The following is a 13,766-nucleotide window of genomic DNA, read 5'->3' on the forward strand; positions in this document are numbered from 1 at the left end:
TATATATATATATATATATATATATATATATACTATATATTATGCTCTAGCAACATATAGAAACTTTAGAAAAACACCCAGGATGCCATGACAACCATCCAGAAAACTTTAGTGAAAGGAGCATTTACCCAGAACATCCTAGCAACCAGCCAGTACACCCTTAGCAACTGCCATTAACTCCCTTACAACCAGCTATTGACATTCTAGCAATTACCTACAGCACCTGTAACAACTACACAAAACACCTTATAAATCACCCAGAACACCACAGCTGTGCAGAAACATCTTGGTTACATACGTAACCCTTGTTCCCTGATGGAGGGAACAGAGACATTACTTCAATACTGATGAATGGGGTCTCACGTGGGAGCCTCTGAATAGTACAAAAAAGGCCAATGAACAATGGTAAGTAAAATTGGCATCCACTCATTCAGATTTTTGCTGAGTTTTATGCTGAGGAGCCAAGACCCAGTAGTAGTTCAAGGTACATCTCCAGCACTCACAAGATCATAGCCTACCCCATGTAAGCGTTCTTCAAACCATCTAGGGTGTTTTCATAAGAATAAAATGGTATTCATATTTCAATGCATATTGACATAGCATGCATTACACTATAGAAAACTGTAAAATAATATATTTTCAGCCTTACTCTGTGATAAGAGGCCGAATAAATGATATTTGATATTTTGTCACTAAACACTAAATAGTAGACCACTTATGAAACCGTACATCCCTTTAAAAGTGGAAAAACCTCTTATACAAACTCTCCATCATAAACTCAGTGTGATACTGTAACAGCAATCTCCTGATATTCTCCATCTATATGACAATGTACAGTGCTCTTTCAAAGTAAGCACTTGATAAACCATGAAAGAACAAGCGCTGTTATGTAACTTGCTTTAGGAAGGTGTGGCTAATGCTATTCTATAAGCCAGCATCCCTCAGAGAACAGCTTGAGCAGGGAGGTCACATCTCTCTTGTCTGTTTGAATGGGAAACTCTGCCCTCTACAGGAGGACTGATGTGATGACCTCACTCCACAAACACAGCGCCTTTCACACAGAAATTAACTTTAGAGGATAGAGAGAGTTCATTCCCTACTCGAAGCACCACAAGAACAAATGCATTTGTGTTTTTATTGTATATTTTTGTAATTTTACATCTAAATGGGTTATGCTTGCTATCTTTGAAACAGAAAACACTTAAAATATGAATTAAAATATGCTTGCAATAAGCCTAAGTGTATTGTGAAGAGAAATGATCATTTTACCTTGGCAAAGCTATGTCCTTCAAAAAGACAAACTGTCTGTGCAGGATCAAAAAATCTAAAATCTCATTCGATATGAGCGTGAATGTGTTTTGGCGTGTGCAGTCGTTCTCGCTGTAACCCACAGGTTTGCCCGGAAGAGGAGATGCTCTAGTCTCAGCAGCATATGGCGGCTCAGTGGGAGCTCCATGCAGATCACACATGAAACGCAGCATAAACAAGCTCAGCCCGACACACACTGACCGCACTGACACCTACACACAGACCACATTAAAGGCTGAAATGACACAACATCACATGAACAAAGAGATGATCAATGTAGTGGATGAAATAAATGTGGCTGTGGCTAAAGTCCAGCAGATTTTTGGTAAAACCCACACACACACACACACACACACACAATCCTCAGGCGAAATTGCAGTGCATCAAATGCTTATCTCCATGTTCATGCCAGTACTCTTGTTAGGAGCTGTTGACTAATATAGGTTTTAAAATGACCACTGGCAATATCTAGAGTTTTACAGCTTACTGTATTTTGATGTATATAAACTTGCCAAAATCACATGCACATTTATTTTTACTTTTAACTGTACTTTAAATATTAAAATATTAATATGAAATTATTTAAAAAATAATCCCTGTATCCCTGTGTCTGTGTTTGTATATTATATTATATTATAATTTGTAATGGCATAAAGCATATTATTCCTGTCAAATATTTTGCAAGCACTGCACACACTGGACCTCGTGTGTGGAACATGAAATGATTTAACTTCTTTGTTTATTGTTGGTGTAACCATCCTTGCAGTTCATACCATGTCGGACTGAACTGAATGTGTAAATTTGGTAAAAATTGATTTATGCTTGTGTTTCATGCATGAGGTCCAGTGACATTAGAAGTGAACCTCCACACAAAGATAACCCGGTGAAGCATCACTCAGTCTGAGCCTTTGTGTCTGAGATCTCCAGGGGGCTTAATACCAATTCCATTAGAGCAAATTAACAACAACGCGGGCTGGTGGTGGTGGTGTGGGGTCAGTAGTAGATGTTTAGCTAAACGCTCACCAAAATCTACTCATCAACTCCAACTGCTATTAGCAGATCACTACAGTGACCTCATCCGCTAGACAGGGACTCTGAGCGTTGTACCCGAGAAGTTAAAAATCTACAGAATCGAATCTGTTTGTGCTCCGTTCTGACTGCTGATCAGTAATAGATCAATAGCATAAGTCATCTGAGATTTTAGACTGATTTAGTTTCTTGTGTGCACACTGTCGTGAAAAAACACACCAGCTTGATTTTATTTATTTATTTATTTTTTTTTGGACCAGTTTAGGATGCATTTGCACATCGTTCACACCTGAGCCACAGAGCCGTGTTGATGACTGAAACCCAGCTGATCTTCTTCCCTAAACTGGGCTTGGATTCCAGAATCCTTTAGTCATAAATCCAGCATGGATGCCAATATCATCACTGGTGTTTACAGCTGAGCCTTTATTTCACCAGAGAGCATGTGGGAAACTGGCAAAGGCAGTCATTCACAACAACCCATGTTATTTTAGTATAATTTATATACTATTATCGTTTTTTGTTAATTTTATTTTGAATTTATATTCATGTTAATTTGAATTTTATGTTTATATTTTCAGATTTTACTTTAATTTTAAAGTTTGATTTTTTTTCTGCCATTTTTTTAATCTTTTCTTACATTTCATTTTTTATGATTTTTAGATTCTTTTTATTGTTTATAATTTATTTTTAATGTTAAGTTTAATTATTTTAGTACTTCAAGTTAAACTAAATGAAAGTATTTTATTTCAGTTAACATTTAAAGTAACAAAGATGCTTAATATGTTTTTTTTTGTTTTAGCAAACAATAATAACCCTGAAAAAAAACTAAAAACCAAAAACTTTAAGCTATTTTTTTATGAATGATTAACGTTATGATGCATTATCTCTTAAATAGCCATTTCATAAAATAGATATCAAATAAATACTGCATATAACCTGCAAAAAGACATATACATAAATATACATATACATAAATAAATACAAAATTACATAAATTAAGACAAACAGTGATACACACAGAAATTAATGTACATTCAAAAATAAATGTTAAAACATGAAACAAATAAACTTTTTTTTCCCTTTACCACTTATGTGTTCATAAATCATTTTCTTTATGAATATATAAAGTTTTTTCCTTTTTCCCCAACTATATTGAACTAATTTATCATTTGTATGTCCTCGTATTTCATTCTTAAATTATTTATTTTTTACAGGATTTGTCCTCTACATATTGTAATGTATGTATTGAAGAATGCTGGGAGTCAGATAGAAGCAGATGACCTTCACATGTGCCGCTCTAGCAAACCAAGAGGACAAGGATTGGATCTCTAGATTTTATCTTCAGGAATCAGTTCACTCCCTTTTCCTATTAACTGAAATGTATTGTCAACAGAGCAATGTGTTGTTTAAAAGGAATTTAAAGGCCTGAAATAAAACACAAACTCTGTGGAACAGAATAGGCTCTGACAAATTATATAGTTTGTTTTATTTATTTGAATGTGTCCTTTCAGAACACATGCTGATGTTTTTGGCAAGGAACATGTTCTCAACAAATTATTCCTGTTATAGACAGATTCTACTGCAGAAGCGTTTTCTGCACATAACTCACTCTCTGCCACAAAGGGAGGTGAGTATAGCTAAACAACGGTGTCAATAAGATCCTCCGGCATCAATAAAACCTAAGTACTTCTCTTCTTGAAATGACCATTTAAGAATTTAAAGAACTGACCATTTAATGCAAGGATAATTTGACTGAATTGCTTCTTCAATCTTGTTCAGCAAATGAACTAACTCTTGTTTAAGTCATTTGTTCATTTTAACAATAAATTAGATAATATGAAAAAAAAAAAAAAAATCAATAAATTTGATAGAAAATCATTATAATGCAACCAGAAACAAAACAAATGATTCCAGGGCCTTTCTTTCTTTGTCACGTGACAGAATCATTCATGAAAAACCAATCTCTACATGAACCATGAAAACTTCAACTATTTGAAAAAAAACCTACATGAGTTGCTTCTACCACAGAGGCAGTTATCATGTTACATAATTTTAATAAAGTAAAAATGGGCCAGTATAAATTAATGATGACATAAATATGTACTGACAGTGGAGTCAGCAAGATCCTATTAAAGAGCTGTCAGACTGCAGGCTGTATCTTGGAATAAAAACATACAAGGAATTCTATCACCAGTAAACCACTGATGCCAAAAAGGAGCTTTTCCCAGTAGCTTCTCATTTTTTGAGCCATTTTGGTTATGACTTTTAACTGGCGTCAAAGTAATTTTTCATAGATACTGTATATTAAGTCAGGTAGTTCCCCTTATGTTCCTAAAGGTGCTGTTTTATTAAGCAGAGTAACAACAGGTCATTAAAAACAATGACCTCACGGCAAACATAACACTTAATAAATGCAATAGCATGTGCAGTCTGTTACTAGAAGTTTGTGTAATATCTGCAGACTTAATTCTTAAAGTGCTGCTCCATATGTTGAAGCCTGAGATGGCTTGAGGGAGCACACGTGGTCACATGGACCTCCTGACTTTTAGACTCTGACCTGACAGCTGGATCGCTCTCAGCGGGGCCCCTCTGGCTCCGGTAAACCAACCATAATGCACATGCATACACACACACAACACTGCCACACCACCACCAGAAACACATGAATTGACTCACACCGAACATATGGGCATCCACAATGTGGTAAACTGAAATGGTTATCTTTATACATTTTATACAATCGGTATAGATAATGTATTTACTATCAACCCTGTTACTTTTCTGAGCAAATAATAATGTCTCAGTATAAATTAAAATGAATTTGGCCTGAGATGACACAGCTCAATTTAAATTCATACATTGATATGATATTGTGTTCTTAGAATGGTAACAGGGTTGACAACTCGAGTTTAATGCTGTTATTTCTACAAATATCCACTTTTTAACTATGAGATCTTTGCTGTATAAAATCAAGGTAACAGGGCTGACATTCTTGGATTGTCTCCTACTGAACAACTTGAAAAAAAGTGATAAAAAAGGACACTGCCACTTGTCCTTGAAAGGTTTACTTCGTGAAATGATGATGTTGTTATGGCATATTATGGTTTTTCACCCCACATCACTGAACACACATATACACAACACACAGACACACACTGCACACTTCTGTAAATGGGGTTTCACAGTAGGGATGCCTAGTATAAATAAATAAGTTAAAAAAAATAATAATAATTCCTCAAATACCTAAAAAATTCAAATACAGTGTCAGATTTACTTCTTTTATAAAACATTTATGATCATTTTGTGAACTTGTGGCCTTATACCTTGACCAATGATTTTCATATAATGAAAATAAATGGAGAATGGGACTGTCAAGCTACAAAAGGACACAAAAAGCACCATTAAAGTGTTTCATACAACTTGTGCACTATATTCTAGGTATTATGACGCTAAACAGTAATAATAAGTAGTACTACTAAGTAGTAAAAACACACTAGACTTATTAGACACATTAAAACATGGCTGATCGCATTTTTGCAGCCGCAGTCCCCATTCACTTTTATCAAATGAAAAAAAGTAGCCAGGACATTCTTAAAAAAATAAATAAATAAAAATAAATCACCTTTTGCAAAGAAATAGAGCGTCTCAGAGATTTGGAATGGCATGTGGGTGAGTAAATAACAGATTATTATTATTATTTTTTTTATAAAGATATAACCCTCTTGTTCACAGGAATTCAGGAGAATGAATGAATATGCATTGCAAAAATGGCTAATGTGTTTTACAATTAGCCTAGAAAAGCGTGAAAAGCCTCGGAGGGGTTACTGAAGCACAGCAAAATGGTAGCGATATCAATTTACGTTCTGTAATAATTTCTGCTCATGTGCCTTTAGTATTGGCTTTCAAGATGAAATGAAAAAAAAAAGTGAATGGAGTGACTGAATGGAGATGAGAGGTGGAGAGCTGATATTGGCAAAAAGGAGAGGAAGGAGATCATGAGATGAGATGAAGAGATGGATAGAAGGAATGACTGGAAGTGAGAGAGTCTCGCTTGACCAGAGTTATGTGATGCAATGACTGGCATTCGCCAACGCAAATGACAGCAGGAGTGTGCTCCCTGCCAAACGCCATGACTTCAAACTAAAATCAAAATCAAAACATCAGGGTCACGAATGCTTCATATGCAGCTTATTCGGCACAATATTGTGTTTTTTTTTTTACTGTCCACTCCATTATAGACTGACAAGATCAATTCCTGCTCTGCTTTTACTGCTCATCTTTTACTGTTTAACTTCGAGAAATAATGATAAAAATAAAAAAGTTAATTTGCAAAGTAACAATTCAATTATTCTGTCTAGAGGGTGATGAGATTAAATAGACAGTAAATGTAGACATTTTATACAATATTTTTATCTCATATGTTTCCTTTAGAGTTTCAAAGGGATCTCAAAATCTCAACCTCTTTCATATTCTATCACAAAAGTATTACATTCTGACAAGAAACTTAAATATAATGTTTCATATTTCCATTACAAAAAAGTTTTGCAAGCGAATGTAGTTTCTCTGGGGAACGCAAACATTTTGCGTTCAGAAGCAAAGTTTCATGGGGGTTTTTGCAAAGGTTCTCAAGGAAAGTTAAAGTTTCTCCACTGAACTCAATGATTCTCAAAGGAAGGCAAATGTTTCTCAGGTGAACGCTAAGTTTTGCAAATGAACGCAGTTTCTCGAGCGACCTCAAAGTTTCTTAGGGGAACACTAAAGTCTTGCGAGTGAACGCAAATTTTTTTTAGGGGAACTCAAGCATTTTGCAAGACAACACAAAAGCACTTCTTCCTTTTTCATTTTTGTCATTACTGTGTCCCTTTAGGGGCTCCATAGATTCGGCAACGCTGCAGAAAAAAAAATGCTTATAACAGCCTAAGTGGTCTTAGTCTTCCAACCTGGTATTTATCTGGGCATCCAACTGGTCTCCTAGCCTGACTAGCTGAAAATTGCTGACACAAGATGTGAGCGAAGACCAGCAAACCATCTTAGGCTGGTTTAAGAAGCTTTTTCAACAGGGAATGCTTAAATCTGCGATCAAAATTAAGATCTTTTAAAACCTCAACCATTTCTTATTGAATATTTCCAAGACTAAATTATCTGAGCTATTTCATCCACATATTCTATCCGCTTTATTCTTTAATAGTCTCATTAGCAACCATCATTATAATTATTGTAACATATCATTATAATAGTATTATTATTGAGAGTCATGCATAACTCACCTTGCACCATGTGATCAACTCGAATAATTAAATGCTTTTAAAATCAATTAAGTGTAACACCTGGGCCAGTAAACAACCACTCATGAATCAAATTTTAGAAACCACCAAGCAAAGCTCTATCAAATACCTAGGACACCTTAGTAAACAAACATGTAGCAACAGCCTAGCAACCAAACTCACCCACTCTCTGCAGTGGGTGGCTCTGTGTGTTTTTCTCTGCTTTGTCTTTCAGTAGAGCGAGTGGCAGCAGTAGAGAGGTCTTTACTCAAGTGTTGCTCACTGTGTGCCGGAACGTTACTCTCATCAGCTGCGGTTGGCATTCGAGCCCAGTCAGCAACTTTCCACCAGCCTGTGTACGTGTGTGTGCGTGTGTGTGCCTGTGTGTTCTGTTAAAAGAGAAATATGTTCAGTATTAAAGAGCAGGGACCTGGGCGGTGATACCCACTTATTTCACTGAGATGTTCTGGAAAGGCCAGATATTTTAAGCACAGGCAGAGCAACAGCGTTTTAAAGGGGTTTAATGAAACGCTCAAACTCACTTCACTAAAGCCGACAGCCTTTTTGGAGGAAGCTTTGTTGAAAAGCACATTTGCTCAGTCACTTGGCACTGAACTAACCCGGCCGCCTTTAGCCTGTCAGTCACTGCAGAGGCTTCTGTGTCGCTGTGCTTTGGTCATTTTTTTTATTAGTTTTATTATTTTTAGCTTTAAATTATTATAATTTTAGTTTTTCGAATTTTAGCACTTCAACTAAAAACATTAATTCAGTTAGTTGCTAATTATGAAATTAATCTTAGTTTATATATATATATATATATATATATATATATATATATATATATATATATATATATATATATATATATATATTAATATTTGCAAGAGTAGCACTAGACTAAAGTGACTAAAGCAGATGTTTATGCATACACTTTCAATCATTTGTTAGCCAACAAGACAATACACTATGCATGCATAAAATTTGTATTATTTTCAGTTTTGTTAGTCAGAAATGATAAATGATGCTCTAGTCTAAATTCAGCTCACAAAAGCGCTGTGGAATAATTTTACAATAACATGAAGACATCAGTGAATACATAATGTACAATCTGATTGCGGCATTGCATGGTAACATTATGTAACTCTGAGAGGCTAAGATGTTTAAGTACAAACAAACCTATTCAAACAGAATCCACAGGAAGCATTTTTATAATGAACTGGAAAAACATCTGACAACTGAGATTTTCCCTTGAGAAAACCCCTGTTCAACCAGAAAGACATAATTTCATCCATAATTGCAAAGTGCGAGAGACTCAAACAAGTGGAATTTACTCATGGAAGGCCCATTCAAAGCTCATTAGAATGATAATCATGTTAGAGTGCATTTCCTCAGAGGAGGCGAAGCAATTTGTGAGACATCCTGATGTACTTCAAATCCCAGGTGTTTTATATGCAAACGGAAACCCACTCCGGGGCATCCCAGTGCAGGAATCAGATTCAGTAAGGTGCTGCATTAAGTATGAGCCCATGAAGTATCTATAAGGCATTCAGACAGTCTGCACAGGGTGAACATGACAGACTCACATTTAGAGTTAGATTAAATGCACAGAATGCAAGGAATAGTTCACCCCCCCAAAAAGTGCCAATTCTATCACCATTTAATCACACTTGTGTTGTAGCGTGAACCAGACAAATTAAAGATTCGAGGATTACCACAGTCTTGGTAACCAACTCTTTCACAGAACAGCTTTCACATTAACACCATTAGAACAATTATTGACAATTTCAATTCGAAGAAGAGATTGTCTCAATTTGGGCAAGTAATCGAAGCGATGGACAGTCTGTAAAGCCACAGACTGAATTCCTACGGAGACCTGTTAACCCCTCTGGTCTCCACAGGACATATCCTTACTCCCCAGAATGGCAACAGAATGCCTTCCAATGCATATATGCACCAAAATGAAACTCAAAAAGACTTCTAAATGGATAACTCCATATCATTTATGTACCGACACATTTGATATTAATGTTTCTAATCACTTATTGTGTATGTCTTTTTAAATAACTCTTGAATAGCTTAAGGGATCATATTCATGTTTAGTATGTGTGTGTTCGATCTTCTTGCTTGAAACGGTTTCTGACCATTAGTTATTTGTCAAATGTATCATATTCTTGGTATAGGGAATCATGTCCAAATTATCCCTGCAAGAGCGGAAAATTCGGACCACGTAGCTTGATAAGATACATTATGATTTTGAGTGGTGGGACAGACAATTCGCAACACACTGAAAAGACAGTATTCAAATTCGGACCACGAGCTGTAAGATAACATATGCTTTATGAATGGGTGGGTACAGACCAATGCAGTGCAGACAACATTTGAGGTGTGGCCAAAAGGCCAGTTTAAATATCTCAGGACAAGCTTCGTTTAGCTTTTAGCTTTGAGCTTTGGCTATCTAGCTTTAGCTTTTAGCTTTGCTTTTATTTTAGTCATTTTGTCATCACTTTTAGCGTTCTTTGAGCGCGGTGCGTTCCAGCGTGCTTCGGCCTGCACGCCTGACGCTACTTAGCCACGATGAGAAGAAAACACACCTAGTCTCGTCAAACTTTACTTGCCCGTGAAACTTCAGCCACAACTCCGCACTAGCCAACGCCCAACCACGGGCTTCCCAAGACGTTTCAACGACTACTGAACTTCCAGCCAATCTTTCAAACCCCCTTTTCAGCGACAACAAAGGGAACCCCGTTAAAACACAACGCAAGTAACCTCCAGACACACATCTGTACTGGTGTTATCTACCCCCCCCCCCCCCCCCCCCCACCCCCCTCTAATATAAATGTTTTCCACGAGGGGTAATTAAGTGATTAAATGGTTGTTCATGTCTATGTGGTATTGATGGGGACATGGGTGTGAATGTGTGACTATTGAGCTCCAATAAACAACAGAAATGTTTCGTTCAGTGAATCGAAGTATCACTAACAGTGATTCTGTTCAAATTTGGGGACTGGGGCTGTTGAGCATCAAAATTACAAATTACAGTGTAGTACTAAATTTTCTTTTCTTTCATGGAACACAAACACTTAACATGTTTTCCACGCAATGGAAGTGGATGGGGACTGGGGCTGTTGAGCATCAAAATTACAAAAGACTGGGGCTGTCGAGCTGTCAAAAACTACCTAAAAAGCAGTACATACAACTTGTGCACAATATTCCAAATCCCCTGAAGCCATATTAATAGCTTTGTGTGAGGAATAAACCTAAACGTAAGCCATTATTTGCTGAAAGCGTTCTGACAATGTTCCCTTTCATTGCACCAGATAACAACGATTTTCTGTGAATAGCTAGTAAAATTTCTACTTTTTTTATGCACACAATGCTATCAGATGGTTTCAGAAGACATGCAATGTAATACAGGATTTGTACGGATTACTTTCATGGTGTTTTTTGTCATTTTTGGATCTCAAAATCGCCGGGTCCCCACTACTTTCATTGTATGGAAAAGAGCAGTTTGAAAACTTTGCAAAAAAATCTATTTTAGTGTTCAATGGAAGAAAATCTAGAAAAGAATTCTAAGCTCAAATTATGACTTTAGAATGACACAAAGTTACGAAAATGACGACAGTTTTCATTTTTAAGTGAACTGTCCCTTTAAATTATGTCCTCTGATATCCATTGACTCCTGATTTACTTTTACAAAAGCTTCGTGAAACTGAATTGAATTGACTCCAGCTGTGTGCTTTTTAATAATGTATGCAATAATTGTGAATAAGTGGACTTATACAATTGTGCATGTCATGTTCACTCTTGCAGAAATTCCCTAGAGCAGCCATGCAGACATACTGGTACATGTGCATTTAAAGAAATAAACAGTCACATGTACAGACACAGTAATGGAATCGCTTTTCAAATACATGTATACTTACATGCTGAGGGCTGACACACAACATCTATGGGCGCAATCTTATTTGAATACACACTGGTGCACACACAAACACGCCACACACACTCCCCATCCCCACACACCACACACGGAAGCATTAACGCAGTGGATGCAGTCTTTAACTCACATTGGAGTCCAGCAGGTTGATGCTGTCCAGGCTCTTGCTGCGGTGGATTCGGCCCTTGATTCTGCGCAGGGATGGTTTGCCGTGCACTGATCCCTCAGATTCTTCCAGCAGAGAGATGTTTTCTGGGGTGGCAATGAAACTGTGGATCTTGGGATAGTAACTAAGAAAGTGACAGATAGTGTGTGTTAAAATGTGGCGCACATTTAATCTCCATTAAAAAGATGAGCACAACCAATGGAGTTTCGTTAGTGAAATGGAGTGAAAGGGGTTTAAAATGCTTACACTGCAGGCCCGTATTTGTCTTTGTCGTGTTTGGGGAAGACCCTGAGATTGAAGCACAAGAGAAAGAGAGAAATACTTTGAATTTCATGACAAAAAAAAAACAATGAAAAGACAGACATTTATTACAGTAGGTATAGTTTGCACAAAATTGAAAATTCTGTCATTAAGCATCTTCTATCTTCTTTGGAACACAAAGCTCATTTCAGCTCATTTGTCATTGACTTTCATTATAGAGACATATTTTAATATTTTATTTAGTTTAGATATGACAGCCAATGTTATTCTTTGCTGGATAATTAAAATTAAAATACAGTAATAGAAATATTAACGTAAAAATAAGTAAATAGTTATATTGGTAATATCATTAGAAAATACGGGATTAGTTTCCACTGTTATGCTGATGATACTCAACTATATATCTCAACAAGACCAGGTGAAACTTCTAAATTATCTAAGCTAACAGAATGTGTTAAAAATGTAAAAGATTGGATGACCAATAATTTTCTCCCTATTAAATTCAGATAAGACAGAGATATTACTTATTGGACCAGAAAACATTATACAGAATCTCGTAGATTACAATTTGCAACTAGACGGATGTACTGTTACTTCCTCTACTGTAAAAAATCTGGGTGTTATATTAGACAGTAACTTGTCTTTTGAAAATCATATTTCCCATGTTACAAAAACAGCATTCTTCCATCTTAGAAACATTGCCAAGCTACGAAACATGTTACCTGTTCCTGATGCAGAAAAGCTAGTTCATGCATTCATGACCTCTAGACTGGACTATTGTAATGCACTGCTAGGTGGTTGTCCTGCATCCTCAATAAACAAGCTACAGGTAGTCCAAAAATGCAGCGGCTAGAGTCCTTACCAGGTCAAGAAAATATGATCATATTACCCCAATACTACAGTCTCTGCACTGGCTACCTATTAAGTTCCGTATCAGTTACAAAATATTATTACTTACTTATAAGGCCCTTAATGGCTTAGCTCCTGCGTACCTAACTAGTCTTCTACCACGCTACAACCCATCACGCTCCCTAAGGTCACAAAACGCTGGACTTTTGATAGTACCTAGGATAGCAAAGGAGGTAGAACTTTTTCGCATTTGGCTCCCAAACTCTGGAATAGCCTTCCTGATAATGTTCGGGACACAACTCTCTGTTTAAATCTAGATTAAAAACACACCTCTTTGGCCAAGCATTCAAATAATGCATCTCATAATTTTGGACTGCAGTTATATCTGATCAAAAATTAATTATCAATCTTTATCTCTGCTTAAACAAGGGATTTATTACTTGGCTGGAACAGCAGCTACGCTAATTATGTCTCTATTTGTTTCTCTGCTTTGCCACGGGATTTACATCCCGTGTTAACTAGGATTTACACAAGCTCCAGTCTGGATCCAAGAACACCTGAGAAGAGATGATGCCAGCCCCTCAGAGGACCTCAGATGATGCTAACCCAGAGACAACATACAGAACTACCACATTTTGCTATAAGTTTGATTGCATAATTGCTGTTAATAGTGTTAATCGTCTGTTTGTTTACGTCTTTTTATTGATTTTTCTGACTGATAAGCTACTACTAAATATTGTAGAAACTTAATTTTCTGTAAAGTTGCTTTGTAATGATTTGTATCGTAAAAAGCGCTATACAAATAAACTTGAATTGAATTGAATTGAATTATAGGGGCTTTTATTTTGCCTACTGGGCTCTGAAGGAAAATGCTTTTTTAAACAAAACAGAGGGAAATCTGGCTGCTATAGTGCATTTAATATGAAAAATGAACATTTATTTAATTTATAAA

The 13,766-nt window shown here is 36.3% G+C and overlaps 1 protein-coding gene across 1 annotated transcript in view; it reads right to left on the bottom strand.

Moving 5' to 3' along the window:
* LOC109112881 (tight junction protein ZO-1-like) overlaps window positions 1-13,766 on the bottom strand; it is a 93,978-nt gene that overhangs the window by 57,272 nt on the left and 22,940 nt on the right. Inside the window, 2 exon segments of the mRNA XM_042715626.1 lie at window positions 11,669-11,828; window positions 11,951-11,992. Coding sequence (XP_042571560.1) covers window positions 11,669-11,828; window positions 11,951-11,992 — 202 coding nt within the window.

Source organism: Cyprinus carpio, chromosome A25 (genome assembly GCF_018340385.1).
Source record: "Cyprinus carpio isolate SPL01 chromosome A25, ASM1834038v1, whole genome shotgun sequence".
Classification (NCBI taxonomy): domain Eukaryota; kingdom Metazoa; phylum Chordata; class Actinopteri; order Cypriniformes; family Cyprinidae; genus Cyprinus; species Cyprinus carpio.